Source organism: Ictalurus furcatus, chromosome 2 (assembly GCF_023375685.1).
Source record: "Ictalurus furcatus strain D&B chromosome 2, Billie_1.0, whole genome shotgun sequence".
NCBI classification, from domain to species: domain Eukaryota; kingdom Metazoa; phylum Chordata; class Actinopteri; order Siluriformes; family Ictaluridae; genus Ictalurus; species Ictalurus furcatus.
In genome coordinates this window covers 16482540-16502408 of record NC_071256.1, presented here as the reverse complement: position 1 = coordinate 16502408, position 19869 = coordinate 16482540, and the positions used below count along the sequence as shown (strand labels likewise).

General features: G+C 37.6%; 4 gene segments (V, D, J or C); all 4 read right to left on the bottom strand.

The window, feature by feature from the left end:
* Nucleotides 1–2439: 2439 nt before the first annotated feature.
* Nucleotides 2440–3646, bottom strand: LOC128623743 (immunoglobulin heavy variable 3-11-like). The segment is given in 2 exon segments: nucleotides 2440–2860; nucleotides 2965–3646. Coding segments are annotated over 2 exon segments (351 nt in total).
* A 2864-nt stretch (nucleotides 3647–6510) lies between these two features.
* Nucleotides 6511–7512, bottom strand: LOC128623726 (immunoglobulin heavy variable 3-30-3-like). The segment is given in 2 exon segments: nucleotides 6511–6998; nucleotides 7096–7512. Coding segments are annotated over 2 exon segments (366 nt in total).
* Nucleotides 7513–8668: 1156 nt separating this feature from the next.
* On the bottom strand, nucleotides 8669–9254 carry LOC128623791 (Ig heavy chain V region 914-like). The segment is given in 2 exon segments: nucleotides 8669–9058; nucleotides 9165–9254. Coding segments are annotated over 2 exon segments (348 nt in total).
* A 3155-nt stretch (nucleotides 9255–12409) lies between these two features.
* Nucleotides 12410–12903, bottom strand: LOC128617364 (immunoglobulin heavy variable 1-46-like). The segment is given in 2 exon segments: nucleotides 12410–12777; nucleotides 12852–12903. Coding segments are annotated over 2 exon segments (420 nt in total).
* Nucleotides 12904–19869: the final 6966 nt, after the last annotated feature.

Here is a 19869-nt window from a genome sequence, read left to right as displayed (position 1 = left end):
GATGTACAGCTGTGTGTCTTTGCACAATAATAAACAGCTGTGCCTTCTGGCATCAGGCTGCTGACATCCAAGTAAAGCACATTGTTGCTCGTGTCTCTGGAGATGCTGAAGCGAGTTTTAAAAGGAAGCTCCAGAGGCTATGCTTCCACCACCCCATATGATCCAAATCCACTCCAAGCCTTTTCCTCAAGGCTGTCCAATCCCGCTTGTGCCGTAGCTAGTGAGGGCATAGCCAGAAATCTGACAGGATAATTTCACTGAGACTCCGGGAGGTTTAACCTCAACAGGAAACCAGGTCAGATTGAGGCCATGCACATCTGAGAAAAGGAGAGCAGTAAAACACACAGAAGCTATTAAACACACTTCACCTCAGACTGAAATATGGGGCATATAAAAAGGTGAGTAAGCTGTGGAGAGATACGTTTACTCACAGGGAACATCAGAAGAAGAGGCCAGCTCACGATTCGTCTGCTGTACTCAAACACAGAGACTGCTGTGTACTTGCAGTGTATTTAGATCTGTCTGAGGTTGGGGAAATTTGCATGCAGTATGGGTTATGTATTTAATATTTGTTATGGTGGTCTTCCTACAGTACAGCATTTCTTCAAACATTTTCGTTTATAATTGAGTAGACAAATTCTTAAAGGAATAAATAAATTAAATTTAATCAAAATATAGTTTCAGTGTTGCATATGTGGCATTCCCAAGTGGAGGGAGACGTTTATCCCCAATTCAGTAAGTCCAACTACACCACCCTGGGGGAGAACCAGGGAAATACTCCCAAATAAAAGGCACACAAGTTTCACCAATTGGGGCAAGGAACATGAGTGAGACATGACCACGAATATAAAAATGATTTTATTATGACACTTAAGCATCATTTAAACTTCACATGTAAATATAAAAATCACTCTCCCATGAAGCACAATATGTATTTTAAAACTAAGCACTTCTCCAGGCCCAGGTTTGGCAGGAACAAGGCAGGCCAGCTACAGCTCATCCAAGTCATTGCGAGTCACACCAAAAAAACACCCCACCACACTACCTACACCATAAGGAAGTTGTTGTGTTGGCACACTGAGCACACGCCACCGAATAAATGCAGCTAGCCTCCCCTGTCCCACTGGCTCTTAGAGAGAAAGAAGACACCAGTTAACCCAAAAATTGAACACTAAAAAAGGAAAAACAAATTACAGACACTGGTGTGATGGCTATAACACCCATGCCCACTGACACCACCACACAAGATAGAGGTAGTTCACAGCACCTAAACAAAAACAGAATTATGGGAAACAGTACAAACAAGAAGTATAACCACTATAGCATGGAGACAATAAGGCATAGCATACACCCCATCAATAGTAAGGAGGTTGTGTGGAACAAACCTGAAACAGGTTTGAGGCAGGAAAACACGAAATTTACCACTTTCAGACTACTCACTCTTACTATATGTGGTTGCAGAACATAAGCCAAACATACACCCAAAACTAAAGAAAAACAAAAAAAAGAACCAAAAACAAATTAACAAAGAGAATGACCTTAAAACAAAATCGGGTAAAACAAAAACCCAAACAAACAAAATTGTTGAAGTAAAACAGCAGCAGCGTCACATGTAGCGTCTTCGGCTAGGGGTTTGTCTTAGAGAAGACTTAACTCCCCACTCTCACCTTAACACAAAGATCACAGTATCAACCTAAATCTACCAAGTCCCAATGTGGAGAAGGGAGAGGTGAACTTACCATTAGACTGAACAAACAGCAGACGCGAAGTTGTATAATTACTCACAGGTACCACAAGTCCCAATGTGGAGAAGGGAGAGGTGAACTTACCATTAGACTGAACAAACAGCAGACGCGAAGTTGTATAATTACTCACAGGTACCACGGCTCGACACACACACACACACACACACACACACACACACCATTCAGCCACCGGATAAATGTTGCGATCACTGGATGCGATCTCTGGCGCCACCAGCGCTGCTCTAAGACTACTAACTAACTAACTAACTAACTAACCTTGAGGTGTTCACATCATTACGCCGTGACAAAGCCTGAACGCAGCTGGACGACAGTTGGACTCAGAATCACCTAGACGCCTATCTGCTTACTAAAATAAGGGTCCTTAAATAATCGGGTAGCTCTCATCCTATTGGTCTGCCGAAACCATATCCCAAGCAGAACCAATAGGACATCTAAATCACTTCTCCTGCCATACAAATGAAGAAACAAATAAATTAGCTAAAAGTTTTCTTATGAGTTATGTTTTTATCAAGAATTGAAATGTAATGCAGTTGAATGTTTTATTATTTAATGTCTTTGCGATTACTTAATGTTGAGATAATAAAAGGAAAGGCTGAGAATTTTACAGAGGAATTTTGACTGTTAACGGAGTAAGACAAAAGGAGAAATAAAACTGAGCACTAAAATGAATGGATGTTGTTTATAATAAATTGTCTCTGGGGTTCAGTTTCCTGCTGAGGGAATATTTACAACTCATGAGGATGTGCTTGTGTAAGTTTTTGTACAGCTCTGGAGTCTGTTGTGTCAGTGTGAGTGTCGTGCACAGTAATAAACAGCCGTGTCTTCAGCTTTCAGACTCTTCACTTCTAGGTACAGCATGTTTTTATTGGTGTCTTTAGTGATGGAGAACTGGCCCTGCAGAGACTGAGCGAATGTTGTGCTAGTGCCAGTGTCAATGTATCCAATCCATTCCAGTCCTCTTCCAGGTTTCTGACGGATCCAGCTCATGTAGTAGCTGCTCATTGAGAATCCGGAGACAGTACAGGACAGAGTGACTGACTCTCCAGGTCTCTTCACCACAGAAGCAGAGGAGATCAGGGACTGTCCATAAGAATCTGGAAGAGAAGAGTATAACTAGGTAATGTTATGTTATAATGTTTATCGTGACAGAATGGTTAATTTTCCTAGTAATCATCACATGAAAAAGTCTGAAACTTACATGAAATGAGAAGAAATAAAATACAATGTCCTAAAATCATCCTTCTGAGTTCTGCTTCACCCAGATTTAAAGTGTATGGGAGTGTTATCACAGAGCTCACTGGAAACTAAAACAGCCAAGAACATGCTGTTTATACCCGACTCTATTTGAATAGGGAGTGTCCATGACCACTATGGATGTATTAAATCCACAACCACAGGCTGCTCAGTGTATAGATGAGTGGATGATAATAAGTTTCTTGTATAAAATTAAACAACTGATCTTGCTTAAGGGCAGTGGTGGCTCAGCGGTTAAGGCTTTGGGTTACTGATGGTCAGGGGTTCAAGTCCCTGTGCTACCAAGCTGCCCCTGTTGGGCTTCAGGGACACTGTATCATGGCTGACCTTGTGCTCTGACCCCATCTTCCTGGCATGCTGGGGTATACAAAGAAAATAATTTCACTGTGCTGTAATGTATAAGTGACCAACAAAGACCCTTTATCATTTAAATCCTTATGAATTTTCCATGAAATCAGGTTCTCAGTAACAAAGAGCCTTAATTACTGATCAGCACAACACAGGTTGCTAATATGCTACATGTGATTCTGTTTAATCTGAGAGTCATGATGCTGAATGCAGTCATAGCAGAATGTGAAGAGAGAGATTGCCTAAATGTGCAGATAGCAACAGACTAAGATGGTTGAGTTCGCACAGACTGCCCTCTAGATGCACAAAGTCCTGTTTTCAAAATATCCAGAACTAGAATGATCAATTTTAAAGGAAAAGGTTAAAATGTTCTTGCTGTTACTGTTAATAAAAACTTTGTTCTTCACTATCTGTGAAGTGTGCTTCTCTAATGTCATTTAAAGCCAAAATAAAGAAGCTTCCAAAAATATTATTTAAAGATATTAAATACACTTATATCACAGTGCTGCTGAATTCTCTACTCTGATTAGTCAGAAGGTGTTGATTAATTTTCTATAACAGCAGACCTAACACTTGTAGAAAGGCAAATCACAGGTTTATATTAATTAGCTTATTGTAATAGTTTATCACTCTATAATAACAACTTACACACGACTTGTATGGTGGATGTTCCACATAAACATTTTTTTAATGTACAAGTGCTGATATTGTGAAAATTGCTAAGATTCAGAAACACTCATCAGTCTCCTTATTTTCCAGAGGTGAGATTTCAGGAAATGTTGCTTATTCCAGATGTTCTTCTAAGCATAGAGGAAAGGGATAGAGTTCAGTATTAATCTCAATGTTCCTTAGATCTAATCCACTGATGAAGAAAATGTGAGCTCAGTGTGTGACTATATCATGCACATGTTTTTGTATTGATCCCTAAGTAGAAGCATCAATGTGTTTGTAGCGGGCGCAGTAATACACAGTTGTGTCTTCTGTCTCCAGATTCTGTCCTCTCAGACTCACCGTGCTGATGGAACTGAAATACTGAACTTGCTTTTTAGAGAATCTTTATGATTATTATCTCCACCACCCCAAATGTGGTTTATACACTCCAGAGTTTTTCCTGCAGGTTGTCGAATCCAAGCTGTGGCGTAGCTGTTATCAGTAACAGAGTAGCCAGATACTTTACAGCTGAGGGTTAAAGAATCTCCTGGCTTTAACATCACTGAGGTGACCTGAGTGAGTTCTACTGTACATCCCACATCTGAAAAAAGAGATGTCACAATTTCAGTCAAAAATATATGTACAGTAGGTTATAACTGTAATAATTTGCTAGCAGCTCTGAGTTCATTATTGAACTGTTTTGAGGCCTGTCTCGTAACAATATTGTTATGCTGGTCCATTAAAAACATCCTGTTAATGTCTGTCTCCTACAGGCATGGGCTTAACCACACATTCTTTTTTTTTTTTGGGGGGGGGGGGGGGGTCATGTCCCCTTCAATATTGAGGAAATACCAATCTGTCCCCCCAATATACAGTAGAAAATATTTTCTATATGTCCCCCTTTAATGAACCCTGCCAACGGATATGTCTTTCCTTCATCTATTCTATTTATTTATGTCTATACCTTTTTAATATATTTCTGTTAGTTAAGGAAAATCGGTGCCCCCCCCCCCCCCAATTGTACACTTGGTTGCGCCCATACTCAACGCAAGATCGTTGATATATTTTAGCAGCTCAGTCTGTTAGAAATGGAGAAATGGAGACAGCAGCCAAGCGTAGAAAAGTGCAGCAGAACACACGGGCTTTTTGTCAGACAGTAAGTAACTAGATACCTAAATAGTAGGTAACCTTAGCTTAGAATAGAAAGCATCATACCATGGCGTGGTTTGTTCTTAAGAATGTCAATTAACTTTTGATATTTGCACACCCACGAAGGTGGGTTGTCATTTGCATATCCTCCCGCCGTGTTCGTTATGAACCCTCACATTGTGACAGACTGTTATAAATGCGAGTGAAAGTGAGGAAAGTTTCACAGCATTTCGTTCGTTTACACTACATTTGGGCTAAGGACGGCTAAGTGATTTTACAAATAGAAGGCTCAACATAATGCTGAGATGTGCTAGCTTGACAACGAGAGATATGGAACTAACATCTGAGTTGTGGCCATATTGTAGTTATCCATTCAGAACTAGTTATGGCAGTTTGTCTTTAGAATCAAGAAAAGAAAACTCCAATACCCTTTATATAATGTTTCAGGTTACCACTATATATTGTTGTACACTTTGTACATTTATTACATAGCAAGCTAAACAGCATGATGACATTAACATAATAAATGACACCAGTTACACAAACAAAATATTCAGTTTATCAAATTAAATGATCATCTAAGTCAGTCATTCCTGTTCTATTTGCTACTCCTGGAAAATGCATAATTCTATTTGGCAGGTGCGATTTCTTGCATTTTAACACCATGTAGTGGGTCTTGTTGAAATAGAAAAATATTTGAGTAAATTAACCATTTCTTATGTTGATAGCATTTTCACTACTTTGTATGAGGTGAATCGGAAGTAGCCTGTTTGCATGTGTCTGTAAAGATTCTACATCTTTGTATCACATTCTTAGGAAATGTCCTAAAATGTTTTTCCCTTTGAACGCCTTTGCTTGAAGCATCCGCGGGGAAATTGTATTTACAACATATATAGTGTTGAATTCAGTTTCATAGGTAGCCATCCTTTCTGAGTTTGTTTAAAAGTCGTGATTGCCTGCACACATCTTAGATCACCTCTACTTGGTATGGTAGGTTTCATGGTAGATTATGGAGCAGAGAATACATCTTCCCACAGGACATCCACAGCATGCCACAATTTCCCCATGCTGTGGGAGCTTATGTCACTCAGAAATCACATGAATTCAAACGGTAACTGTAATCCTAAAACTATGTTCTAAATATGTGAATTTTCAGTATCAAACTTTGGATATTTTTTTGGGGGGACAAATGTCCATTCCATGGTTACGCCCTTGCCTACAGGTTTTAATAATCACAATGGAAATGTTCTATTGTGATGTAAAAAAAAGTTGATTTATACATTAAAGACTGAATATGTAAGTCAAATTTAGTTCTGTAAATGAATCTTAACCTCATTCCACATGGACTAGGTGCCCAAATAACTAGATGCCTAAATAAACACACACTTGTCTCATAAGAATATGAGAAACTTGTCATGTGAGAATGAAAATGTAAGACACTTGTCTCATGAAAATGTGAGCTTGTCATGTGACTATAGCAAGCATGTGTTTTTGTACTGATGTCTAAGGAGAAGTATCACTGTGGGTCACGGGTGCAGTAATACAATGCAGTGTCTTCTGTCCTCATGCTGTTCATCTGCAGATACACCTGCTTCTTACTGTTGTCTCTGGAGATGGTGAAGCGGCCATTAACTGCATTGGAGTAATACTTCCTATCACTATCATACTCGATAGTTGCAACAAATTCCAGCCCTTTTCCAGGCGCCTGTCTGATCCAAGCCATCCACGAGCTACTAAAGTCAAATCCAGAGGCTGTGCAGGTCAGTTTATGAGACTGATCAGGTTTGAGGATCACTGAATCAGACTCGATTAGTGTCTGACTGCAGGAATCTGAAATATAAGAATACACATAGATAGGAATTAAAGTAAAAAAAAAAAGACAAAGAAATAGTTTAAAAAAAAATATAAAATAAATGATAATACTAACATTGAATGAACAATGCTAGAGCAAAGTAACTCAAAACTCTGCCTAGTCCCATCTCAAATAATTAAAATAATTACTCAATGAACACAAACTGCTGGTATGTTGTTGAGCTGAATGTATATAAGCATAAATGGTTCAAACACAGGATATCATTTGCATGGCACGCCCACTAGAGACATAAAAACGATTCACAGATAAACAGCCATGAAGAGAAAAAGCTTACTGTAAAACTCCAGCTGTGTTTCATGCTGTCAAGTCCATAACTGCTCTTTACTCATTAGATATCATGTCCTTTTAGTACATCACTATGTATCACTGTAACACCCAGAAGAACATGAAGTTTTCTGATCACTGAAAAACACAAACATGTCCAGTCCTTTCAGAAACTGTCATTTTCAGCAGTATGTCTAATCCAGGTTATCCGACACAAAACTGAATGTAGTTCCAGAAATAATGCAGGTCACAAATCATCACTGTTGTTAAAGCTTTGTGAATGATGACATAATGTATAACATTTAGAGTTATTTATTATTACCTCTGCAGGGTAGTGTAATGAAATGTATAACAATACAATAATATTGTTAGCAACAAAGAACAATTATCTGTGACTTGTTTAATGTGAGTGAGATGATGGTGAATCATTGCAGTCTGTGAGGAGGGAGAAGCTGAATGTGTATTAATGAGCAGTTAGAGATGGAAAAAAAAAAAGATTGTGTTTATACACTGTAACAGCAAACAAATTCACATTTCAAATGAAAAGTTTAAGCAGAGGTTTATTTGTAGAAAATAAAACGATGCTACCTGATCCTGCAATGCTACCCTCTATACCACCATGCTGTCCTAAAGCATATTAATAAGAACGAGTCCTTTGTCATTATCAGCCTATACATATTGCATCTAGATAATTGTATTTTATTTTATAGAACAAAAACTGAAAGTTTTATGGCATTGAGTTCTGTTTCCTCTCTCTGTGAACAACTGTTTCCATAGTTCTCACTCTATAAAACTGTGAAATTTTGCTGTGTTCAAGTTGAGAACTTTTATACTGGCTGGAGCTCATTACACAGACTCTTGGAAACATTTAGGAAAGTCAAAGAATTCGATATTAGGCTTTTTCAAAGTAATGTGTATTACACTGTTGTGTTATATAGTAAATGGTAAATGGCGCACTTATATGGCGCTTTTATCCAAAGTGCTTTACACTGTGTCTCATTCACCCATTCATACACACACACACCAATGGTAGCAGAGCTGCCATGCAAGGCGCTAACTTGCCATCAGGAGCAACTTGGTATTCAGTGTCTTGCCCAAGGACACTTCGGCATGTGGAGTCATGTGGGCCGGGAATTGAACCACCAACCCTGCGATTAGTGGACAACCTGCTCTACCAACTGAGCCATAGCCGCAACAGCTATTTTATATAATATATATTTATGTTGATATATATATATATATATAATATATTGCATATATTCAGACATGAATTAAGTAATCTTACAGTAGCATAAAAGTCCAGACAACATTCACAACAAGCCACATGCAGTAAAAGTCAAAATGTTTTGGTTCTTTGACCTCCATGAATACACTGCTTATGAAAATGTGAGCTTGTCATGTGACTAAAGCAAGCATGTGTTTTTGTACTGATGTCTAAGGAGAAGTATCACTGTGTGTCAGGCGCAGTAATACACTGCAGTGTCTTCTGTCCTCACGCTGGTCATGTGCAGATATACCTGCTTCTTATTGTCGTCTCTGGAGATGGTGAAGCGGCCATTAACTGCACTGGAGTAATACTTGCTACTGCTGTAGACAGTTGCAACAAATTCCAGTCCTTTTCCAGGCGCCTGTCTGATCCAAGCCATCCAGTAGCTACTAAAGTCGAATCCAGAAGCTGTGCAGGTCAGTTTATGAGACTGATCAGGTTTGATGATCACTGAATCAGACTCGATTAGTGTCTGACTGCAAGAATCTGAAATACAAGAAAGCACAAAGATAAGTGTCAAAGTAAAAAAAGAATCTATGGAAAATTGTTAAAATATTTTTCTGTATGAAATAAATAATAATAGGCTACTAACATTGAATGAACATTGCTAGAGCAAAGTAACTCAAAACTCTGCCTAGTCCCATCTCAATTAATTTAAATGATTACTGTTGCTGTAAATGAACACAAACTGCTGGTATGTTGTTGAGCTGAACGTATATCACATAAATGGTTCAAACACAGGATATAATTTACATGGCACGCCCACTAGAGACATAAAAATGATTCACAGAGGAAAAGCCAAGTAGACTCCAGCTGTATTTCATGCTGTCAAGTCCATAACTGCTCTTTACTCATTAGATGTCATGTCCTTTTAGTACATTACTGTGTATCACTGTAACACACAGAAGAACATGAAGTTTTCTGATCACTCATAATCACTGAACAGCAGAAACGTGTCCAGTCCTTTCAGAAGCTCACATTTGTTTGCTTTGTGTCTAATCCAGTTTGTCCAATAAAAAGTGAAATGTAGTTGCAGAAATAATGCAGGTCACAAATCATCACTGTTGTTAAATCTTTGTGAATGATGATATAATTTATGCAATTTAGAGTTATTTATTATTACCTTTGCATAGTCGTGCAATGAAATATAATAATATAACAATGTTAAATAGCAATTGTCTTTCAGTTGTTTAATGTGAGTGAGATGATGGTGAATCATTGCAGTCTGTGAGGACAGAGAAGGTGAATGTGTTTTATGAGCAGTTAGAGGTGGTTTAGTTTATACAGACCTTTACCTAAAATACAACAGAAGCAGAGGAGCTCAGTGACAGATTCAGTAAGGAATAAAATACTTGGGGGCATGCAGTTATAGGAAAATAATCAAGTTCCATATTTTCCAATCTCACACAGTGAAATATTGCAGTGTTTTCAGAACAGAATGTGGCAAAAACATTTTTATTGCTGGCATTAAAACTGGGCTCTATATTTAACATTATAATCAAACTGTGCAATAGAAAATGCCCCATGCAGTCAAATCATTTTAATTCTGGTTTAGTCTGCACTTTAGAGGTTTTAACTGATACAGAGAGGATTTGCTGGGTTATGTTGATGAGATTGTAGGTCAGCTTTCACATCCACCTTCTCAGTCACTACTGACAACATGTTACGGAGATCAAGTTTAGGGGTCAGAGTAGGTACAGGTGAGTTGATGAGATCCTCCAGGTTTAATGTCTGGCTCAGACTTGGTTAGTGTCTGACATTCGTGACCTGTCAAATACATTTAATCATTTCATAGTCTTACAGAATTACACAATTTATATTATTGATGCATTCAAAAACATGCTTTTACTCACTGGTTATAGTCATTAATGTCAAAATAAAAGAGTTAATGATTTGTTGTTGCATGGCTGTTCCTGAAAAAAGTCTAAACTAAGTGGAAATAATGCAACTGGAGACTGTGCTTATAAAGGGAAAGTGTCATTTGCATGTCCAGCCCCTAGAGGAGTTATAGACTACAATAAATATTCTGATATTCAGGTAAAACAGGATCAACTCAAGCAATATGCGTTGCATGTGGAAGGAAAAATGTAGGACATTTGATATTGGTGATGCAAAAGTATGGTTAGATTACATTTTATTCTGCCCAGGTGCTTCATTAACACCGTGATCCATGATTGGCTCTATAAAACTGAATTTGGAATCAGCTGAAACTACTAAACAATTCAATTAAACTGCATATCCATAGACAGAAAGCTACGGAACCAGTGAGAATATGACTGTGCTCATTGTGGGAGTGAAAGTTAACCAAGTTGTGGTACATTATTGTGTATTAAATTCACGTTGTAGTTCCAACATGTCTAAAAAGTTGTGATGTTTGTTGGTAAATGAGACCATTTGTCTGTATGCATGTTCGACGCATGTGAATCGAAGAGGGCTTTGGCTGAATGTGATACATCTTGGCTCATATCTGTGGAAAATCTAAAGTAATTTTGAACATTTGTAAGTTCCTCAGAATATTGCAGAGTTTGCTTGATTTTGCACTATTTTCTGAGATCACAATATTGCTAAATCCTAGAGGGACTAATACTTGTGTCTTTTCTCATTCCAGATAATGTTTCCTTTAAAAGCAAGTTTCATGAGTTTTACCTCAGTAGAAGTGAGCTACTGCCCTCTAGAGGTGAAAAAAAAAGCACTTTGTTTCTCTTCTTGCAGATGTGAGTTTTGTACAGATTTGAGTGTGTGGAGCTTCTATCACTGATACCAACTTTACACAGCTCAGATTCAACAACCTGCTCAAAAGCTTTTGAATGGATTTTCACAACCAGGTATTAAATCTAAACTCATTCAGTCAACATGGAGACTTACAGAATGTAGCTGTTAGCAGCAGAAGCACTGCTGAGAGCATCTTTGTTTGGTATAAAACTGAAGTGAATTAAACTTCTCAGCTGCTCTCCTTCTTCCTCACCACACACATACTCTCTCTCTCTCTCTCTCTCACACACACACACACACACACACACACACTTCCCTAATTTAAAAGACATGAGTGGAGGATTTGCATAAAATGTGTCATCAACTGCTACATGAACTTGAAGACTCAGGTTTACAAATTTATTAGTTGACATCCTAAACTTTTGAAATCTCAGTGAATTCATCTTAAAATTAGTCTGAAATATGCAAAACACTAACGTATCTCTGTGATCAACTGATTAAACATAACATTTTTATTTTGCAAAAATCCTAAATAGCTGAGCAATCATCCAATATAAAACTTTCTCCCTGAAGTAGTAGGTGCTGTGGTCTGAAGGTGTTAATTACATTTCTATAACAGCCGCTCTGACAGTAGTTCCAGCTGCAATGTTTACAGAGAGATGCTCGCTCTAATATGCTTTAGTTTCTATACAATTTACACAGGGACTAATATAATGGACTCTACACATCAATGGATTAAAACAAACAAACAAAAAAATGAGCAAGCATTGTTGATATGGTGACATTTTGTGTGAGCAGTAGGGATGTAGGGATATGAATAAGTTATTGGAAATGAACAGATAATGTGATCTGAACAGATACTAATTCAAATAGGAGGTTCAGTTTTTTTTAATCTTGCAGGAAATCTGGTTGAGACTAGAGGTGTGTAATGGGACTGGGATGCCTATTAGTGTGTTGTTGAGGAACCGTCAGAGCCACAATTCACACATCATGCTTACAGTGCTGCCATTTCTACCTGTAGGCTCCCGCCCCAAGATACACATATGGGTATTTGGAGCAGGAAACAGATACAGATGGTATTATCCTGTCCATGAATTACAATTGAAGCAGCTTCAGTTAGTTCAGTTAAAATATGTGTGTGATTTTAGCATAGCTGCTTCCCCCGCTCCAGTCACTGTGCCTTTGGGTGCAGTAATAAACTGCAGTGTCCTCTGTCCTCAGAGTCTTGGCTTCTAAGAACTGTGTGCTTGTAGGGATGTCTTCAGAGAAGAGACATTGGCCTTTCATGGAGTTTGCATATGTGAGTTCATCAGTTGTACCCGAGTTCACATATCCAATCCATTCTAGAGCTTTCCCTGGTTTCTGTCGTATCCAGTGCATGAGATACTCAGTCATATCAAAGCCATTTATCTTACAAGAGATCTTCACATGTCCTCCAGGTCTCTTTACCACAGCAGAAGACTGGTCCACTCTGATCTCATCACTGCTCACACCTAGAAGATAAAACATAACAATCAAAGATAAACAACATATTCTCATTGAAGACATATATAGAAGTGTCAGGTGCCATGTATTAACATTATAACAAAGATGCAGTACTGAGTGACCCTCAGCCCCATAATCAAGCTTTTTGATTCAGTTGTGTGAAATGAGCTTTGGGTGAGTAAGAGACTGATTTTTATAACAGTATGAATTTGCATAAACATGCTTCAACTAATAGATTTAATAGTTTCATGAATCCTTCTTCAAAACAAGTGAGCTGCTGCCCTACAGATGATTTTAATTCCAGGAGTTTGTAGTAGTGGTGCTGCAGAAAACATGTACATTTAATTTAATCTCTGGTCAGATTCTGTGCTGCTGAACAGACTCACTGTTTATAAATTCAGGAAATTAACCATCGATCTGTAGTGTCCCTGCAGCTTACATTATTACAAGTGTGTAAAATATAAATAAAGCTGTTTTGTTATTGTATCTATACACTATATTGTGTTGTCCAGTTGGAGTTCACAATTCAGTGATTTGATGCATCTCCCCCACAGTTATATAAGCTGAGAGAGAGAGTAAGGGTACAGTTACATTTAGCAGCATGGCATAACAACAAGCTTCATGCTTTATTACTGCTTTTAATCTGTCTATGAATGACAACAACCTTATTTCACGCGCTCGTTTTAAACCCTCTCTGCTCGCACAAACTTTTTTTTTTGTCAGCAGTGTGTTTTTGTGTTTATAGATATATAGGTTGGTGTATATAGATATATAGGTGCATCAGTATCCTTTTAAAATTATTGAAAAATGTAGTGTAATGTCAGAGGTAGGGGGAATCTTTTTTTTTTTTTTTGAAAATGGTAACAATTTAGCCTATTACGCACTAATTTAGACTATTTAATTAATAATCTGAGAAGTTATGTCCAATGTAAGGTTATTTTGAATAGCCTATGACATACTTAAATGGAGCATGGTTAACTAGCGTCAACAAAGAGTTGATGCACTTTACTGACAAAACTGATGCGATGTAATCAATTTTGATACAGCTTTGGAAAAGGGTTTGCAAAAATACACACATTTCTTTATAGATGGTGTGAAATTTGCAGCATTTTTTTAAACAGTCTTATTTGTGGCTTTGTTTTTCTTTAGATGACGTTATGAGCAGCTATGGAACAACACACACGAAGATAATGGAGACAATAATGTCCAAATATTTAAAGTATGGGTGGATGGGTGGTGGTGGTGGCCGTAAGAAGACTTTGCCCTAACGATCTGTGCCACACAGCTCTTGTTTAAAGAGCTTGTATTTGAAATAAAGATAGGAGTTGCACCTGTTGTTATTTTGTTGTTTTCTCTTAGTTGAATGACTGTTTAATTTTTTTCTTGGTGCCATCATCTCTTGTTCCAGTGCGATCTTATTTAATAACATCCAATTCATTTACCACTGACTTACTTTCAGGTGTTTATTTTGTCTGATATAGGGATCGTATTGCGACAAGGTGCATATGAACAGCTGTGTGGGGAAATGTAGGTCATGTTGTTCTAAATGCGAGCTAGATTATAACAAAAATAGGTTATAATAGAATTAAAAATGCACAATCGTGTACACAGTGAGTGAAGCCTATAGGAAATTCAATTTAGATAGTTTACTTAATGTTGAAACGTATGACGTTGAAACATCATCAGGATATCAACGCTGATTCAATTTACAAAAGCGAAACCAATTTCAACGGTGAGGCAACGTTGAAATGTCGGCTGGGCCTGCTCAGGCAAGGAGATGTTCAGTAATTTATTATCTTAATTTTATGCTGTTATTTATTTTTTATCTTACTTTGCATGTTACACGTGACGCGGACTCGACTGTAATCGGAAACATTTTCGAGTCCAAAATGTCCGAGTCCGTGTCAAGTTCAAATGTAAAATTTACCCGAGTGTGTGACAAGTCCGACTTAATTCATAATTGGACTCGAGTCCGAGTCCGTTATCGAGAATCCCAACTAATTCTAAAGTCCGGTTTGCCAAATATATCTGAGTGAAGACCCCAAAAAATGTTATACTGTACAAAAACCACAAATTCATTGGAATGTTATGTATAGATGGTTTAGTTTACACAGACTGCACCCTAAAGATATAAAACAGTAACTAGGACCTGAATTGAAAATAAACTGCTGTTGCACATTTTTTACTAAAAGACACTTGGAATACCACAGAAGCAGAGGAGCTCAGTGACAGATTCAATAAGGAATAAATCACTTTCGGAGGAAAATAATTATCAGTGAAGTAAAACAGATTTCCTGTTACCACCCAAAGGACTTCTTCTCATCACTTACATTATTACAGTTCTATAATGTCGCTTCCTAACCGGCCTCACCCATTAAATAAAAAAAAAAAGTAGCTTTTATAGACTGAAACAGGTCGTGATGGTAATCAGTGCAGTCCTCTATGTGTTGTGTACTGAGTCAACACCAGGAATTAGTCCTTAAGAAACACCAACAAATAGCTTTGCAAGTGAAATTTATTACCAAATATTTTAAGTAGCATTTGAATTAAAATATAGGAAGTAAAATAAACAAATAAAAGCTTTTAAACATGTAAAGCAAGTGGAATATTAACTGGATTATATTCTTATTAACGATGACCTGAGTAAACCTTTGTACTATTTTTTGATTTAAAAAAAATATATAAATGATTTAGGTGTCTAGCAGGAGCAGTAGAGATGTAGAGAACATGGTGTGTGTTGTTTGTAATGGGGTCTTCTCTGTTCTCTAAATGTATTTAAACCATAGAAATTCAGCTTATGGAGTATATGTGGATATGTGCCTCTTTATCAAATCTATAATTTTCTATAAAATATTGAAGTGTCAGTGTAATAAGCACAAGGATTAAATAGTAAATTGAGCATGATAATAATTATCTGTGCTTGAGAATATTGGGTTCATTATAATGGAAAAAATCCTCTCAAAATGCTCTCACACTTTCTCACACATGATCACACAAATTTAAATTTGTTGAGGTGATTATTGTTAGGTAAAGATACTACAGTATAACAAGTTCTTTTAAGTGATGTGATTATAATGGTGTGTATAATGTGCAACAATGTTAGAGATGTAGCATCATTGTGTTAGAAATATGAAATAAATTAAATTAAAATTTACATTATAAACGTTAAATATCTTTAAACTCTTTGTTTTATTTGTGTGATTATATTTTATAGGTAGACATATGAGGTGTTTTTGTATAGGGATGTTGTTGATCTGTCTCACCGTGGCCAACAAGTGCAGTAATACACAGCTGTGTCTTCAGTCTGCATGTTCTGCCCTGTTAATGTTAATGTGCTGCTGGACGTGTCTGAAACCTGCTTTTCAGTTTCTCAATGTATATAGTGCTACCATCATAACATATGCATCCAATAAAACACTTCAGGGTGTGCTGTTACTGGAAATCAACTTTGAACAATTTTAACAGTATCTCCACTTCATGTCAATCTGCATCATATCACAATGATGTTGATTATTTTCCTATAACAGCACACCACTGTAATGTGTGGTTAATGAAGGTGGGACCCAATAATTATAGCAAACATAAAATCAGACTTTAAATCCAAAGAGGGTTCAGTAGAGCAGCAAAAAAGTAGGATATTTGTGACAGTCCCAGTGTATTTTATTCTTTATTAATACATTTATTTTATATCATGTAGGTGATATATTTTCTCTGCAGAAATCTCCACCAATTTAGATTTTGTCCTGTTAATTTTCATATAGTTTAAATGTGAAAAGGGGAAGAAAATGCAGTTAAAGATTTCATTCTGACTGTGGTACAGGAGCATCACATATATTCTGACTGATGGTATCTGTTTATAAACTGAATTTATTAACCTTATGTCTTTCAATAAGATACAAAAGTAGCCTAAAACTTGATCAAAGTGTGACATTAAATGTGTGAGGAAATCACACTTAGCTCACAAGGTTTTAGATATTTTAATCAAACTCACTGTTTTAATCACTGCTGTCATTAAACTGGTTCCTTATCCAACATGATCTCTGCAGGAAGAAAGCCTAGGCAAGATTAGAAAGTAAATCATTTCATGTTGTTTTGGTGAAATATATTTACAGTGAGGGAAAACAGTATTTGATCCCCTGCTGATTTTGTACGTTTGCCCACTGACAAAGAAATGATCAGTCTATAATTTTAATGGTAGATTTATTTGAACAGTGACAGACAGAATAACAACAAAAAAAATCCAGAAAAACGCATGTCAAAAATGTTATAAATTGATTTGCATTTTAATGAGGGAAATAAGTATTTGACCCCTCTGCAAAACATGACTTAGTACTTGGTGGCAAAACCCTTGTTGGCAATCACAGAGGTCAGACGTTTCTTGTAGTTGGCCACCAGGTTTGCACACATCTCAGGAGGGATTTTGAACCAACTCCTCTTTGCGGATCTTCTCCAAGTCATTAAGGTTTCGAGGCTGACGTTTGGCAACTCAAACCATCAGCTCCCTCCACAGATTTTCTGTGGGATTAAGGTCTGGAGACTGGCCAGGCCACTCCAGGACCTTCATGTGATTCTTCTTGAGCCACTCCTTTGTTGCCTTGGCCATGTGTTTTGGGTCATTGTCATGCTGGAATACCCATCCACGACCCATTTTCAATGCCCTGGCTGAGGGAAGGAGGTTCTCACCCAAGATTTGACGGTACATGGCCCCGTCCATCGTCCCTTTGATGCGGTGAAGTTGTCCTGTCCCCTTAGCAGAAAAACACCCCCAAAGCATAATGTTTCCACCTCCATGTTTGACGGTGGGGTTGGTGTTCTTGGGGTCATAGGCAGCATTCCTCCTCCTCCAAACACGGTGAGTTGAATTGATGCCAAAGAGCTCCATTTTGGTCTCATCTGACCACAACACTTTCACCCAGTTGCCCTGTGAATCATTCAGATGTTCATTGGCAAACTTCAGACGGGCATGTATATGTGCTTTCTTGAGCAGGGGGACCTTGCGGGCACTGCAGGATTTCAGTCCTTCACGGCGTAGTGTTACCAATTGTTTTGGTGACTATGGTCCCAGCTGCCTTGAGATCATTGACAAGATCCTCCCGTGTAGTTCTGGGCTGATTCCTCACTGTTCTCATGATCATTGCAACTCCACGAGGTGAGATCTTGCATATAGCCCCAGGCCGAGGGAGATTGACAGTTCTTTTGTGTTCTTACATTTGCGAATAATCGCACCAACTGTTGTCACCTTCTCACCAAGCTGCTTGGCAATGGTCTTGTAGCCCATTCCAGACTTGTGTAGGTCTACAATCTTGTCCCTGACATCCTTGGAGAGCTCTTTGGTCTTGGCCATGGTGGAGAGTTTGGAATCTGATGGATTGATTGCTTCTGTGGACAGGTGTCTTTTATACAGGTAACAAGCTGAGATTAGGAGCACTCCCTTTAAGAGTGTGCTCCTAATCTCAGCTCGTTACCTGTATAAAAGACACTTGGGAGCCAGAAATCTTTCTGATTGAGAGGGGGTCAAATACTTATTTCCCTCATTAAAATGCAAATCAATTTATAACATTTTTGACATGCGTTTTTCTGGATTTTTTTGTTGTTATTCTGTCTCTCACTGTTCAAATAAACCTACCATTAAAATTATAGAATGATCATTTCTTCGTCAGTGGGCAAACGTACAAAATCAGCAGGGGATCAAATACTTCTTTCCCTCACTGTATGCTGCACATTTATTGTTATTGTAGTAAATTAATACATTTGATAAAGCACTCACAGGAAGCAGCTGCCAACAGGAGCAGTAGAGATGTAGAGAACCTGGTGTGTTGTTTGGACTGGGATCTTCTCTGATATCCAAAGTTTAACAGAGAACATGAATGGAGTGATATCCAGCTGTGACACTTGTATTTGTTTATCTGATTGAATGAGAATATATTTAAAATGTGCAAAATGTTCATCTTATCGAGGATATGTAAAGCCTACTTTATGAATCTTATAAAACCAACTAACAAGATATATGTAGAACATTTTCTTGGAGTTGTAAGCATGTCTTTCCATAATGTTCATGCTATAAATAACCTAAAATGGTGTTTATTCAGCTGCTACCATTAACATAAACACTGACTGGATATGCTGCAGGATTCCCGCGACCCTCTGTAGGATAAGCGATACAGAAAATGGATGGATGGATGGACTATGGTATTAGAGGAATACAACACTGTGGGTCATGCTGTAATAGGAAAATAATCAACTTCTTTGTGGAAATAGTAACTCCATTTTCTGTTGGGCTGAATCACCCCTCCTCCTCATTGAATGTTTTCCGATAACAGCAATCCATTTTAATCAATCAATTAATTTGATATATTATTATTATTATTATTATTATTATTATTATTATTAATAATAATAATATTATTAATAATAATAATAATAATAATTGCTTGAACAGAACACCTACTATTTAAAAAAACATCCAAATTACCAATTTAACTATATACCAATTTATCATTTCCTACAACGATGTAGAAGCTGATCCCAGTGGACTGCAGGACATTCTAACTGTAGTTTAAAAATAAACTCTAATCTCTTCAAATCAGCTGACTGTAAACCAGCTATCATCACACACTTGTGAGAAACTTTGAAGTTAAAACAGAAATAAAAAAAAATTCTGCTTCTAACATTCTTCTGTACTGGGGGTTTTTGTACAGGGTCTTTGTTGATCTGTCTCACTGTGTATCACGAGCACAGTAATACACAGCTGTGTCCTCAGTCTGAAAGTTTTGCCCGTGTAAAATCACAGTGTTGCTGGAGGCCTCGGCTGAGAAACGGATCTTGTTCTTTAGTGAATCTTTACTGCCAGTATTACTGGAGCTGCAGTACCAGCCAATCCATTCCAGTGCTTGTCCTGATTTATGTCGTATCCAGTTAGTACAGAAACTTGTGGCTGAATACCCAGTGATCTTACAGGGGACTGAAAATGATTCTCCAGGTTTAACCACCATGACTGCAGGCTGAACCAGTTCAATACATTTAATTCCTGTGAACAACAAATTAATCAATTAATCAGGTGCATTCTTTCTAAAAGAAATATAAACGCAATTATCTCAAAA